General features: G+C 38.6%; 1 protein-coding gene across 2 annotated transcripts in view; it reads right to left on the reverse strand.

Annotated features, from left to right (window-relative positions):
• The window catches only part of NTN4 (netrin 4), a 54,354-nt gene extending 40,065 nt beyond the window's left edge, over window positions 1-14,289 (reverse strand). For both annotated transcript variants that reach the window (XM_058191276.1, XM_058191277.1), the window contains exons 1-2: window positions 13,168-14,289; window positions 6,629-7,158 (exon numbers count right to left, since the gene is read on the reverse strand). In XM_058191276.1, the coding sequence (XP_058047259.1) occupies window positions 6,629-7,158; window positions 13,168-13,213 (576 nt within the window). In that variant the 5' untranslated portion in view covers window positions 13,214-14,289. The remainder of the gene's footprint in view (window positions 1-6,628; window positions 7,159-13,167) is intronic.
• Between the last annotated feature and the right edge of the window lie 2,271 nt (window positions 14,290-16,560).

The following is a 16,560-nucleotide window of genomic DNA, read 5'->3' on the forward strand; positions in this document are numbered from 1 at the left end:
TCTTTCCATTTCAAGTCTATAGTGGCATAAACTACTCTTAGCCCTCCTTCTTCATCATATAATCAGGAAACTCATAAAACAGAAAGTCCTAAAGATCCCTGATACCTTCCAGATGTTTTGAATTATAAATCCCACACTTCCAAAAAAGCTTGCCATAATCAATGGTTATTTGACACATACATCATATCTGTACTTCTTGTTTCAAACGGCTCTTTTCTTGTGCTTATGACTGCTTAAGTCTAAAATGGTTTTTGTTTAAACAAAATATATTTTGTTTGCAGTTTGCAAGTTATTTAGTCTAGACTGCAGGCTACCCCAGCCTTCTATTGGACAATTCTTGTATTGATGTGGTCTACTACCCTTCTCTTCCAGGAAAGGAACTTGAAATCACGCTCCTTCTTATGGTTGAGTCTTAGTGGGCATATACTTGTGTGTACGTCTGTATACACAAAGTTCATAGAGAGTGAGAGAAGGAAAGAAGGAGAGAGATAAAAAGGTTAAATTTATATATACAAAATTAAATGAAGCATCAAAATGCATACATACACAAGCTTACAAAACAAGAACCTTTAAAGTAAAATTTTCTTTTGTGTCAGAATTTTTGAACTTTTAACAATTTTTAGATATTGCCTTTACCCTATAAATGATATTTATCATATCATTTACAATACTAAATGCACTTTCAGGAAAATTCAGATACACTCATACTGTCTTAGAAAAAAGTTTATAAAAAAGGATAATTAAGATGTAGAAATTTAAGACCCATGAAATTATAACTGAAGGAACTGGGAATGTTTAGCCATGAGAAAAGGAGATGACGTGGGTTGAAGGTTATTATACTATTCTAAATAGTAGAACAATAACATACAGAAGGTTAAATCTGATTCTCCATCATTCTGCAGTCCAGAGCAAGAACCAATGGATTATAGAAAAGAAGATTCCATCTGAATCTGCTTCAAATGGCAAGACCAGTTTGATTGATCTGCTTTAATTTGGATCCCTGCGCTGGGCAGAGGATCAAACTTAATGGCTTAATTAGCAACATCTAGATTTTATGAAATTTGTTTTAAATATTTATATGTAGTGCTGTGCAACACTTCTGATTCAATTTCCAAAAGATGCTTCAGAAGGCTATACAGTATTGTTAAAGGTTTATTTAGAATCCATTTAATCTCATTAATTGACCTTGGGTATTTCCAGATAGATAATTGGAGATGCTAATATTTTTTTCTTGTTCTTCTTTTAAGTCATAAACAGAATTGCAATGGTCTGTCAGTATTATAGAAATACATCCCATTTCTTACATGCTCGTGCTTATTTTACAGGTTTATACACTTCTTTACTGCTGTTTATAATCCCACTATGCATAAACTACTCTTAGCCCTCCTTCTTCATCATATAATCAGGAAACTCATAAAACAGAAAGTCCTAAAGATCCCTGATACCTTCCAGATGTTTTGAATTATAAATCCCACACTTCCAAAAAAGCTTGCCATAATCAATGGTTATTTGACACATACATCATATCTGTACTTCTTGTTTCAAACGGCTCTTTTCTTGTGCTTATGACTGCTTAAGTCTAAAATGGTTTTTGTTTAAACAAAATATATTTTGTTTGCAGTTTGCAAGTTATTTAGTCTAGACTGCAGGCTACCCCAGCCTTCTATTGGACAATTCTTGTATTGATGTGGTCTACTACCCTTCTCTTCCAGGAAAGGAACTTGAAATCACGCTCCTTCTTATGGTTGAGTCTTAGTGGGCATATACTTGTGTGTACGTCTGAATACACAAAGTTCATAGAGAGTGAGAGAAGGAAAGAAGGAGAGAGATAGAAAGGTTAAATTTATATATACAAAATTAAAATCCACCCATCTTTGATACATAAAAGCACACAATTAAGATTAGAGTGAATTACATTGAGTTTAAATCTATTGATGGCTCTTGTATTATTATGGTTGAAATTAAAGTATTCATTTACAGGTAGAACATTTTGGTAAATAATCTTATGAACTAAGCATAGGTGAAACGTACACAATGTAGTTTGAGGCTTTCTAGACCTAAGATTTCAAGCCGGGTGGTATAGGGAATTTTATTTCGAGCAGAAGATCTGAGAACTCTCCTAATAAAATATCTCTGGACCCTCTCTAATGTAACGATGTCTGAAATACAGTGAGGGTTCCAGGCGGCTTAACAGTAATCAAGTATAGGTCGGGCAAAGGTTTTATATGCCCTAGTTTGGAGTATAGCGTTAGCAGAGAGAAAACTTCACAAAATAAGATTTATAACTCTTAAAGCCTTTTTTGCAATGATGTTACAGTGAGCTCTGGGACTTAGATCTTTAGAGATGAATACTCCTAGGTCCTTGACTGAGTGTGGGTCAACTTTTAGATCATTACCAGCCAGCAAATATTTGAAGTTCTTATTTCTACTGCCAATGTGCAGGACTGAACATTTGTTAGCAGAGATTTGGAGTTGTCAATTGTTAGACCATTCAGATACATAGTCAAGGTCATTTTGAAGGGTAGCAAAGTTGTCTGTGGTGTTGAATATCGGCAAAGAGGACACAGCTGCTTATAATTTGATCACAAAGGTTGTTGATAAAAAGCAGAAAGAGTGTTGGACCTAGAACGCTGCCTTGGGGAACACCGCTGTTGACAGGTGCAGGATTTGATAAAGATATTCCACAGCTTGACCTGGTTGATACAATTTAATGCTTTTCTATAGTTAATAAAGCAGATACTGACTTCTTAATTATCCAAGAAGCATCATCAATAATATTTCTTTTTTTTTAAACAAAGAATTTAAACATCTGGCATCTCCCTTTCCATATCAGCATGCCCCTAATCATTATTTTGCTAGCATGTGAAATAGTGTTATAGTTTGAACACTTAGTTGAAATTGTCTCCTTTCTTTGACATTGGTATGTGAACAGATGTACTGTTCTTCTCCGATATGTTAGCTAGCTACATTTTGGTTGCTTGCCATAATTCTATGGATAGTCCACCAATTATTGTACCCTTGTAACTTAGTAATGACTGGAATGCTGATCTGACTTCATTTTCTAGTTCTTCTAAATAGAACCTTTTCTATTCCCTTCTGATACTCATCTGCCCAAAGCATACTGCTATATTGCTGCTGCCTGGTAAATATCTGGGATGAGCTACAAGCCTTGAGTGACTTGGAAGTACATATGGAAGTAATATGGAAGTACATATTCTTTGCATACACTCACTCAGATGTTTCATAATTAATAATGTGCATCTAAACCTAAAGAAAAATGAAACAATTCTAAATTGGCAGATTTTATTATAGAAAATACAGTATTTGTTAACCTATTGAGGCTATAACAAACCTACAGAGTTGCTGTTGTTTTAATTACTGGATAAGTATCTTTCTTGCTAACAATAAAATGTATGAAGAAATGGTTGATAACTGAGGCACTACAGAATATGCAAGTAGAAGTTCATACATGAATTGTGCATGCATGCATCATATACACCTCACAATAACATACAAAAGCAGCCACTGAAACCTCTCAGTTCAGGGAGGGAAATATGCATTCCTCTATCTATTATTTCATAACTGCTCAATCGAAAGATATCAGCAACTAATCAGACAATAAAATAATTTGAGAATACAGAAATTAAATTAAGACTTCCTTGGGGCTTTATGACCACATATAGAGAAGCTGAAGGTAGCTGTGTCAAACCTGGAAGTCATCCTTTACAATTAGGCCTTCAGGCCTGCCACATGTTCTACTGTGGGAAACTGGGAGGTGGAATTGTATAGAGTATGGGTGATATGTAATCATAATAACATTCCTTTCTTAGAAAGTCAAGGTCGTCTTGCCCTGCACCTGGGAGGCTGGACCTGGGAGGCCTCTCCAGTTGGGATAGTGCTTTGATTGGAGCATGTGATGGACTTGTGGGTGTTGGGCAGAAACTTGAATTTTTCTTTGGGTGGGGGAAACCTTGGAAGCTTTCAGATTCGGATTTCCCCAGATGTGCCAATATGATATCTCTAATAAAAAGCAACTTTGAGGAAATCCAAGCCTCGGAGTTTTCTTTCATTGGGGGTGTCTAAGACTTTCTACTAATTTCATCTGGAGTGTTTAATGTAATTTCATCTTTTTATGTCATTTTTGCTGGTTGCCATGGCTCCTTGAGAAATCTAAGGAGACTCAAGTCATTTTCTGCTTTTGAGGCCCATAGCCATAGAAAACAAATGGAGGAGGAGGAGGAGGAGGAGGAGGATTCAAGTTTCCTCAATGTCTCTGGCAGTTTATGAATAGCACATGGGAAAATATAAAAAGTAAGTCATCTTGAATATTTTACAGTTGAAAACCTCTAAATTAGATGTTTAGTCCCTGCTTCCTACTTCTCCTGGTCCCACACCTGCAATGGCCCAGAAGCCAACAGATGTTCTTCAAAGGCATATCTTGCCTTTCCCAAGTGCAGTGAATGAAAACAATGCATGCAGGACATTAAGAGTAGGGAAACTAAACTATTAGAAGTTAATCTTCAGTGGCACTGACTTTTTTGCATTTCCCAACCTCCTGATTATAAAGTGCAATGGAACAAAGACAGTTATGGCTTTAGTTATTCATATCCACACTTGCTGTTTAAACTGTTCTGGTCTTGCACTCAAAGTTGCATGAGTTCGTTCTTAATAACCTGTGTGGTCCTGGAGGTTACAATGGCAATTGGGACTGCCAGGATTGCTATTACTAAATAATGTGGTCATATTATTTATTTTTATTATTTATTTTATTAGATTTTTATACCGCCCTTCTCCCGAAGGACTCAGGGCGGTGTACAGCCAAATAAAACCCACAATATACACATTAAAACAAGATTAAAACCGAGCATATTACAAAAACGGCCAGAATTTAAAACAATTTAAAACCCTAAAATATAAATAACCCCAATTAAAAATTTAATAAAACTTTTAAGCCAGTCCCGCTTGAATAAATAGGTGCGTTTTCAGCTCACGGCAAAAAGTCCGAAGATCAGGCACTTGACGCAAACCAGGGGGAAGTTCGTTCCAAAGTGTAGGAGCTCCAACAGAGAAGGCCCTACCCCTGGGGGCCGCCAGCCGACATTGCTTGGCAGATGACACCCTGAGAAGGCCCTCTCTGTGTGACATTGTATTTTACAATCACATCACTTAGTGATGGAAATTCTGCTCCAATTGCCCTTGCAACCCAACCATATATACCCAAATATATCATTATATTCATCTTCGACAGCAAGCTACTACATCTTCCTTTGGACAGTTCTCTTGTTGCTGTGTCTGCCTACCTTTCTCTTCCAGGAAAGCAATGGACAATCACCTTTTCTCTTGTGAGCGAACACATACTTTGTGTGTTCATGTATGTACATATGTTTGTGTGTATTTGACAATGAAACACACACATAAGGTTATGCACTCACACAATATTAACTTTATATATATATACAAAGACGGAGCATCAAGATATACAGACATGCTTCCACACAAAATATGGACTGGTGCAATGTATATAAATCACTTTATTAGCATAATTATTTGACAATTTTACATTTCATTTTTGGTTTTCATGGAAAGGAGAAAGAGCTTTTGGTCTTTAATTCTCCTGTTTAGGCTTCTGAAATTAATCACTACTTTTCCCAACTAATCTTTGCGTTCCAAGGTGCATATGTCTGCTTTTATTGAGACTAAAGATATTTTACTTCTTCCAGTTACTAATTCTTGAGCTTATGCAGTGTGATTATCCAGGCTGTACTAGATAACCTGATCTCAGTTTATAAAAAGTGTGAGTACAGAGGAAAGTCTTGTAATTCCTTCTTCTAGAAGTCTGTTACAAAAGATCACTTGATTTTTGTGTGACAATAGTAGAACAATCGAAAGAACTTCAGATCAAATAGAGCAGCACATAATTAGCACAGTAAGGAGATCTTCATTAACTGGGATGAGTGCCAAACAAACTTAATGAATAAAATAAATTTATATCTACCAACCAGTTTTGGTCAGTTTTGCTATTAAGAGTGAGCCTACTGCTGCATTAGACAGTTAACTTCTTTAGTATGACTTCCTGATAAAAAAGAGGAATAAAATGGCAGGAAATCCTAGAAGCTGGCTGATGTCAGGCATTCAGGGTGTGAGATGAAGAATTTGATAAGTACACTCTACATACCAATAATAGGTTGGTTTTCTATTATAGCAATTTTATCAACATTTATAGAGAATGAGTGTCACTTGCAAAGAATGATAATAAAATACTCAGCTATAGACAAAGAAAGCAAAGCTCACAAGGGTTCAAGCAAATAATATTATGCCTAGAAATATAAATGAACAATCTTTATCTTTTATATTTCCATTTATTATAACAAAAACTGATATTCCTTTTAAACATTAAAAATAAGGTTTCAGATGCAGGTGACAGCATCTGGCCAACTTTGTCTGGCATTTGGAAATTCATCAGAATTGGACCTGCTAAATAACTGGATGAGACACTTCCTGGTAATATTAGTATTGTAGGTTAGACTGGAACTTCTTTAGCTTTTACTGAGAAATAGAAAGTGGAGGACTTTACAGTTTTCAAACAAGATTGAATTATTTATTGTCATGGATATCTTAATGAACTCACCTCTCCTCTAGTGCAGGGGAAATGGCTGGAGTATCTTGAAGTGCAAAGTGCCTCTTTCTTAGTTACATCATCATCCAACCCAAAGGCTGCTGAGCAGTTGATGGAAAAATACTTATAAGGCTTCCAAGTTTTTCCAAAATCCTGAGATCGCTCTAGGACCATGGCTGCTGGTCTTGGTGACTTGAATATCATGATCAAATGAGTGAAATAAAATTCAGTTTCCAAATTGAGCTGGATCTTCTCCCTCTCTACTCCTTGTGCTGATTGCCACCATGTGTGTGGTAATCTAAAAGATGAATCAACCATAGCAGAAGGTGGATGAGCCAGATGTGTATTCATAGAGTTGCATTTACTACACTTAGGCCGCTTGCATAAGAGGTCTGTATTTTCACTGTAAGAACAGTATAATTCTGTGGAGTTGAATCCACATGTTGTATCTGTCCACAATTTGCGTCCATGACCTAGGTTTCCCATTTGAGGATTGCATGCTTTCTCACAACGAGACGCAGTTCCAGGAATACTACTCAATCCTAAATAAGAAAAAAAAAAAGGCCTAAATGAAACTCCTCATATGTATCCAATCCCCAGTGAGATATTGAGTTTGTTTTCTTACAAAATAAGAAAGCATAGTTAAATAAACAATGGATCCATTATACTCTCAATCTCAGACCAGCTCCATTGCATATCTAGATAGATAATAATACTCAACTATTTTATAAGGCTATTTTAAGGAATATTGTGATAATATTTAAGGAATATTGTGATAAACATTGACCATTTTTATCAAATGCTTTTACTAAGAAATAAATTTGTCCAAAACCCTTGAAATACTCAATTTAATTGTAACTAAATTAATTCCAGGCAGTTCTTTATTTACAGGAATATTATTGCTCAGTTGTACAATACATACCGTACTTTTCATGCAGTTGTATAGCACATATTTTTCATGTTCAAATATTAACATCACTAAGTACAAATCTCTTCTGCCAGAAACCTTAAAGGACCCCTGCCAGTCAGTGACAATTATTTGGGAAAGAATGGATGACTGGCTCAGTATAAAGCAACTAGTTGGGTTCTCGTGCAAGTCTAAACCAGTGGTGGGTTTCTACTGGTTCGCCCCATTTCAGGTGAACCAATATCAGCAGTGGCAGTGGGAGGCACTGGCCACACACACCCCCCGGACATCATCATGGATGCTCTGCACATGCGCAGAAGGTTCAGCGCATGCGCAGAAGCACCATGCACATGCACTCACAGTTCCGAACCAGTAGCGAAGGTAAGTGGAACCCACTACTGGTCTAAACATTACAAAATGATTTACTGTGCATTACCATGAAATTACTAAAAATTATTAAGTGGAAGATCATTATTAAACAAATGTCAAGAATACACAGATAATAATAGCATTGTCTGTTTGATGCCTAAGGCATCCCTTTTTCTTTTCTTTTTGACTCATGAAATGTATTTCAAACCTTTCTGTTTACATAAGCATTCAGTTAAAACAAATTTAAAATAGAAGATAAGACCAATAGTTAACAGCAAATGTATGCATACTATTTTCAGAGGTTGTCTACTTCAACCATTTCTTCTTCTGCTCTATGCATCCTATCACTCTTTGCTTAGACAATGGAATGTTCATTTGCAATAAATTGTACTTATTTCTCAGAAAAAAACATGTTTAGAATCAAGGTTGATTTTTACTTTGAAAAGAAATGTTGTCCTATCTTAGATGCAGACAGCATGCTTATGCCCACAAAAGTAAATAAGTACACTGATAAAGGTCACATTATAATATCCAACTCTTTTGAAAGTGCTGTACAAACATTAACTAATCTGTAAAGGTCTGAGAGGTAAGGAAATATTTTCAGGCGTGTTATCAGTTACAATTGCCATAAATTGCCTCAGTTAACATGCTGGCTGTTAAATTCTTCACTTTCATTATGCTATATAGGTCCTTTACTTGCTATATAATCAGGTTTAGTATAGTGATTTGATGTCTATGTAGATTTTCAATTATCCATGGTTGCCCTAAAGGCAATTGGACTTCCTTTGTTTTTTCTATGAAGATATTTTGCTTGTCATCCAAGAAGAGAAGTGAAATGTCTTCAAAGAAAAAACTAAGTCCTGTTGCTTTCTGAAATAGCACCTTTGGGTAGCAGCTTGATCTATTCCATTTTTTGCAATCTAGCAAAGGAAAAATCTGAAGCATAAAAACTTTACCTTAGAGAAAATAAGAAATGTTATGTATATCTTGTGAGTTAAAATATATCTGCATGCAATCCAATACACATGCAATCTTTGAAAAAGCTTGCCTTGCCTTTTAAACTCAAATGTCTAATCCATATAGGATTAGATAAAATAGAATAGAATAGAATTAGAATAGAATTTTTTTATTGGCCAAGTGTGATTGGAAACACAAGGAATTTGTCTTGGTGCTGAAAACGTGCAAAATTGGGTTTATACTTCATGAGTCTTGGCCAACACACTTTAGAAAAATAAGTTCTAAACAACCAAAGGAAAGAAGTAGGAGACCAAACAGGAATAGGAGAGCTTTGTCAAAGAATTTAGCAGGAAAGAAAGAAGCTGGCTTGAGATACTGTCAAAAGGATGGTATCAGTGGTATCAGTGGAGCAATGGGAACTTGGAAGCTGTGTGCTGTGTTTACCAGAAAAATATGCTAATTACCTCTGTGGCAAACACTAGCATTTCTCCTTGCAGAAGAAAACGGTGAAAGAAACTGGAGGCGAGCCATTCTTTTTTATACTTATCAGAGATTGGGACAATCACAGCAGTATTTGCACAAACAGCTTTCCATAATAAAGGCTGACAGAACGAGGCCTTTAAGGGGCAGGGCACAGGAAGTCATCCAGAGACACGGAAAGGCACAAGAAGAAAGAAAGGACTTCAGTAGAGGGATGAGTATTTGGAGGATTGTGACAAGAATGATGGGTTGAATGTGGTGGTCCTCCCCATCAAGGAGTTGATCAAAGAATGCAAACATGGAAGCCTAGCACCATCAACCTGAGAAAGTTCTATTATTTAGCCTCTCCAGCTCTGGACAACAAAACCAAGAAACCCAACTGAAACCTCCATTGAGGAGGAAAAAAGAGCAGGGGTGGTGGTGGTGAAAAAATCATTAGTATGCTAGATATATCAGAACATTAATACAACTGAGCGTGTCCAGAAATATTTCACAAGAAGAGTCTTCCACTCCTTCACTCGCAACAAAATTCCTTATGCCACCAGACTTGAAATTTTGGGTTTAGAAAATTTAGAACTATGCCGCCTCCAGTATGACCTAAGCATAGCTCATAAAATCATCTGCTACAATGTTCTACCTGTCAATGACTAGTTCAGCTTCAACCACAAAGCACACGAGCACACAATAGATACCAACTTAAGGTAAACTGCACCAAACTCGATTGCAGAGAATATGTCTTCAGCAACAGAGTGGTCAATGCCTGGAATGCACTACCTGACTCTGTGGTTTCATCTCCAAACCCCCAAAATTTTAACTTAGACTGGCTACATTCCTGTTTATCCATGTGCAGTTAACCAATGTTGCTAAAAGAGGGTTTTAAGAAATTGTAAATAAGGTAAAAAGATGAAGCTGTATGGATTGTAGGAAGTGCTTTCATCACCCTTCCAGTCAAGGAACAATAAAGGAAAGAAAATCCTGGAGGTGAACGAGTGGCCATGAAAATGATGTTGTCAAGAAAAATTGGATTCCTAAACCATGGTCTTCTTCAACAGTAAAAGACATTCTTAGAAGGGCTGAAGTGCATCTCATCAAAACAGGAGGCAATTATTTTGCCAAGAACCTTGTGAATTTTATGCAGTAAGGTTCTTGTGTCTCCTTTTGGCTCACAGGGCCATAGTGTTAAAAAAGCCAGTTGTTTTATCCCTTAATTCGGAAGATTCTTAAAACAAATATAAAATTGAAACCTTTTCTTTCAGGACTTTGGATAAATAACTTGAAAAAAAGTGGAATTTTGTTGCTACATATGTTGACTGTGGTGAGAATCCAAATGGAAATACACATCAATTTCCACAATGGAAGATATGATGGAGAAAGAATGGAATTGGCAGAGATGGCAAAACTTGCTTTAATTAAATAAAATAATTTATCCAGTTTTGTTTCTACTTGGAAACTGTTTCTGGGTTTTATGCTCGAAACAAAAAAAATGAAACTTTGATCTTATGCTTTCATGATTAGATTATTTTGTTGCTATAGAAATGGCTAGTACTTACTAAATATGTAACACAACAAGTTGAGGTTGTAACTGTATTTTATATTCCACTGTACTGAAAAAGTTGCAAGTCACTGCTTTCTTTCTTTCCCTTTTACTTTGTAATTTTTCCCATTTCCTTCCCCCATTCAGTTAATATTTTTGTTTCTATCTGTATTTTATGTAATAAACTTCAATTAAAAAGAAAAATCTAATCTAATCAGCTAATCACAAAATTATGAAAAACATTTTTGACATAGTTCCCTTTTTATACTTACTGCTTTTCTATTTCTTTGTTTTCTTCCTCTCTCAGTTCAAAGTTTATTGTTAAGCTACATTTTATATGTTAGATTTCTATCCTGTGTTCAGTGCAAGAGCTTGAGGAAGTGAACATATATTCCTTTGTCTTATTTTTCTCACAACAGTCCTGTGAGGCTGGGCTGATTATTTGTACACTATACAGGACAATGAACTGAAATCTGTAGTATCAGACAAGACTCTGCATGAGGTAGGTACTGTAAAGTGATTTAGAGCTGATCTTGGGGAAGATATGAGGGAGCCATTAAGCCTGGAAGAAAGGAGTAAGCCATTAAGGAGAATCTTTGACAAAAGATTATGAAGTCCAGAGATAGAAAGTAGCATGAAAAAGAAACTTAGAATAACCCCACCTTCATGTTGTTTAGTATAAACAAAAAGAAAATAGAGAGAATTTTGGGCAGGCTTTCCAGATTGACGCCAACCCTTTGAAGTAGGCCAGGGGAAGGAACACTTTATTGGTGTAAGGTATATTAACGGAATCTTGAAAACCTATCCAAATTTTTATCTCACAGGAAAATCCAAGGTGGAATTACTTTGAGTTTCCTTTTCATGTTTCCTTCAGTTTCAGGACAGTGTAATCCAAGTCCCTTAATTAATCCTTGCTGCACTTTTTCTAAATTACATTGCCTGATCTGAATATAAATAATGTAGCTTCATTAACAGCTTTCTTATTTTTGTTTTATTCCTCAAATCTATATGAGCTGTTTCCCATTATTTAAAATAAAAAGGCCAGCATGTGGCATTCATAGAATGGACATGAATGCAAAAGTATAGTCCTCAGGAGTAAATATTCAGAAGGAAAATCTATATGAAAAGAATGCCAGCAGATCACAAATAATCTCTAAATTGTTCATTGCAACTAATGATAATCAGAGAAAACAATTGTCACACATATTCCAATGAGTAATTCTCTGTAATCTTTTGAAATCATGCCACTGGAATTACCTTAAGTATCTTTTTTCTGCTTCTGTTTAAACAATTGTATTGTTTACTTAATGTGTAAAGAATGAAGTGTTTCAAGTAAGCAAATTCTGTCATCCTACATTGCCACATAGTTATGCTAGTTCAGTCTTTCTTTAATTTCTTTAATTTCTTTAATTCCACTTAAATGACACATAATTATGGCAGTTTAGGATCCAGGACATATATGTTTAGTTTGGTGTACAGTGTACCTTCCATAGAAATACTGTTTATTACTGAGTGCATATATCGTTGCACTCTGCCAGTGGATGAACTAATAAAATCAACGGTTCTGCATAGCTTTTTTGGACAGGGCTTGTGCCTTTGAGTAAGTGTGGACCTGATTAGGTTCTTGCCGTTTTCTCCGCAAGGGTTTTCAGAAGTGATTTGCCATTGCTTTCTTCCTAGGGTTGAGAGAGCGCGACTGGCCCAAGGTCACCCAAATGGCTTTGTGCCTGAGACAGGACTAGAATGCGTGGTCTCTCAGTTTCTAGCCTGGTGCCTTAATCGCTGTACCAACCTGGCTCTCTGAACACCCGTTACAACAGAATACCCATTCTTCCGCTATTTTTCAAGTGAGGAAGGAAATATTATAACAAAATGCTCTTATATTCGCCGATTTTAAAATTCCATTTCCGAAGTCTATGCTAAGCCATGTGCAAAAACGCGGGATATTCTCCGCGGAATAGATTTAAGAAATTCGTCTTTCTCTCTTGCGCAGCTCCAGCCCTTTAATGATTTTCTTCTAAGCTCACGGAGCCGCTACCACCATTTAGAAAGCGCATTTCGTCTCGTTTACTTACAATACAAGTAACACCCCTGCTCTGAGTTCAGTTGAAAGAGGGACAGGGGACGTTTTTCGGCTTCTGTCCCAAGCAGAGTAGGGAACCGGGCGGGAGAAGCACCCCAGAGTCAACGTCCGCCGCGAGGAACCGTTTCTAAAACCGTATTTGTTGTTGTTTTCTCTGCCAGCAGCAGACCTGCGAGGGGAAGAGCGACACCCGGCACTCCCGCGGGCTCCGAGACACCCACCTGCAGAGCAGCCCAGCAACACGAGATGCCAGAAGGGACTCCCCATGGCGGAGCGCGGGGCACCGAGCCGGCATACAGCCCTACGGGCGCGAACCCTCGATCTGGGCGCCGCTAAGGACGGCAGCCAGGCTCCCTCGCCACAGGCCCCCGCAGGGCGACGGCCGGAGGACCGATCGAGCCAACCCGAACTGCAGGCGCTACCGCGGGCATCTTTTCCGCTCCTAGCCGTAGCCGATCACCGTCAGCCCTGCGCCCTCGCCGCCGCCTGTTTCTCCCCGCTGGGAGATCCCCAGCCAGGTGCATTAAGAAGAGGCGCCGATTCTCCTCTCCCGCCCCTCCGGCTCCTCTCCTCGTCCCGAGTGACAGGCTGAGAGGGGAGTGGCGGCGGCGGCGTTGGCGGCGCCCCAGGAGGAGGAGGCGGCGGCGAAGGGCCGGCTCCAGCTGCTCCCACCCCTCCCGTCTGTCATAGTGGGGAGCAGAGACCGCCTTTCTCGTCCCCCGCTCGCCTTTCGTCGCGCCCCTAGTCGCCCCAGCCGCCTGCCTTTCCTCCCCCCCCCCACAGCCCGCCTCGGCCCTCCAGGGGGCCTGGTTCCAGTGGTGCGCGAAGAACGGGCTGCCCCTGTCCCAGCGCCGCCCTCCCGGCTCTCTCCTCGCGGCATTCCTCAAACCCGCTGACTTTTGTCCGCTGTCACTTCGCGGCACTCCAAGGTGCTTCAGCCGGGCGGGCGGCAAGGGGAAGGGAGAGGATCTCGCCACTGCTTTCCTCGCTTTCTTCGTCTTCTTCTTCTTTAGCCTTTCGCCTCGCTGCCTTCTTCCCTCCCAGCTTGCCTCCGAGGGCGATTGATCACCTTACCCCTCAGTCACCGCGGCCATCTTCCCTGGAGGTACTCTCGCCTTGACACCATCGGGGTGGTGGTGGGGGAAAGGCCCACCTGGGCCGTTTTCTTTTTCTTTCTCTGATTGCTCCCGTACCATCTCCCTAACCCACTTCCATTCTTTAAAAAAAATTCAAGAATTTAAGCCGGTGTCTCCAGTTTAGATATTAAAGATGGAGTGGGCAGACTTGACTGCATTGGCCATGAATTGAATTGGCCATGAATTCCTGTCCTATTGTTTCCTTTCCTTATATCCAATTAATATAGTTATTACATACTCATACATATATATATGCTTATATATTGTATAATTATTTCATGCTTATGCTTATATATACTGTGCGACAAAATAAATAAATAAATAAATAAAATAAATAAATGAATGCCATCCAGTGCTCATTTTACACTTATTAAGTCTTCAGAAAACAATATTTTATTTTAATTATTAATTAATTAAATTTGTATAGTGGCACATCTCACCAAAAGCAACTCTGGTGGCACACAATAATTAAAAGACAAAAAGATGCCCTGTCCTGTGGTGTCCCTTTCTAGGGGGCCATGCCTAGATCTCAATTTCCTAGCCAAGGGAGCCAGTGTTGTCCGAAGATGCTTCCGTGGTCATGTAGAGAGCATGACTATACGCCGAGAGACACAGAACATGGTTACTTTCTCAGTGAAGTGGTAGCTATTTATCTACTTGCATTTACATGCTTTCAAAGTGCTAGGTTGGCAGGAGCTGGGGCAGGATGGGAGCCCACCCTATCATGCTTGAGTCTTGAACTGCCAACCTTCTGGCTGACAAGCCCAGCATCTTAATCACTAAGCGATTATGCCCCTACACAACAATTCAATTCCACTAAAAGAAGGTTTTAAAAAAACTTTTGCTTTGATTATGAAAATATTTTATTCACTGATTTACTCTTTCTGCAATAGAAGTTCACAAGCTGTGAACTGCAGTAGTCTCAGAAGGAATCTATTTAAAAATAACCTGATCAGGTTTGTCCAATCACAGCTGGAGTATTTTAGAAACTTGTTTGAGTCTGAAGCAGGCCTGTGTTTGCTTAGGAGCAAGGGTTGATAGCCAATAACAATAGCCAACTGCAAAAATAATCTGCCAAAAACATGCTGTAACTGCTGAACGTTCTCCACCCATTGGCAACTTCTAGCATGACATGTAATAGTAGTCTCATTCTCTTTGGATTATCTGTAGTATACAGTGTTTGTTAATAAAGTTCAGAATTTTCTCCACTTATTTTAAATGTCCAGCCTTTTGAAATAAGAAACACAGGAGCAGTTGGATTAAACTGCTAGCTAAGTATGTTGATACAGTACTTGCTCGATCAGTACTTGCTGTTGTGCCATAGTGCTCCTGTAGTAAACATACAAATTACTTTTGCCTTATTTTGGGCCCTTTTAGTACCCATTGCAGATTACAGATATTTTTAGTCTGCTTTTATTCATATATCTACGGTTTGCAGACAGAATCTTTATGAGATCAGTGCTCAGCTTGAATTACCTGATAACTCAACATAGAGAACAGCAGCCCAAGCTACCTGAATCACTTTGGGAAATCATGGCATCATTTCATGGTTGCAGGTCAGGGATTCTACTGAGTGAAGGGGTTGTTTTTATCTCTTACTACTCTTTCGCATCCTGAGATTTAAAATTGGCAGAAGGAAGTAAAACTGTAGATGCAGACTCCTTTTTCAAATGGTCCCTTTTGGTGGTAGTGAGGAGTGTATTATGCTCTTTTGTTGTTGCTGTTTTGGATGATGTTATTATGGGCAGAGAAAAGCCTGATTGCAGAAGAATTGCCTGATCCTGTAATGATTAAATTCCCATGGAAATGAAATGCTACAACCTAGCAGAGATGTTGGAGGCAGGGGGCATAATGAGAAATCCCCCCACATGGAAAAAAAGCCCAATCATAATAACGTTAGCCAGCATCCCTTTTCAAGAAAAGGACTTGGCATCATATTCAAAAGCCAAGGGAAAAAAGGACTACACTTCATATCCAAAGTTATTCCACATTGCAGAGGAGAAACAGCCAATATAGACCACAGCCTATAGTGGTCATTGTCTGGACTCAGCACCTTCCCTGTCCCTTGACAAACTGGTATAATCCAGACAGGATTTTTAAAAGTTGTCTTCCCTCACACAACTCTTGGCTGTTTCTGAAGCAACTTTAAAAATTTCTTGTCTGGATTCTACTAATTTGTCAAAGGGCAGGATGGGTCTGAATCCAGACAACCACTATTGCAGGCTCTGATTGGTTGTGCCGCTGCTTCTTGCTCTTCATGTCCATGAGGAAAGGAAAGCCTCACTCTGTATGTTTGTGTGTGTGTGTCTGTTTGTGCTAGCTTATCAGTACGTGCCTTGTTCTTCAAAACATCTTCCCTTCTTGCTGGTGTCCCATTTTTTTCATTCACTTTCCCAAATATTTGACCACTAAGATGCCTTCACACTCCTTTCCCATAATCTCTACTTTGATACTAATGCACACTCCACCCTCATTGTA

The sequence above is a fragment of the Ahaetulla prasina genome, chromosome 7 (genome assembly GCF_028640845.1).
Source record: "Ahaetulla prasina isolate Xishuangbanna chromosome 7, ASM2864084v1, whole genome shotgun sequence".
Classification (NCBI taxonomy): domain Eukaryota; kingdom Metazoa; phylum Chordata; class Lepidosauria; order Squamata; family Colubridae; genus Ahaetulla; species Ahaetulla prasina.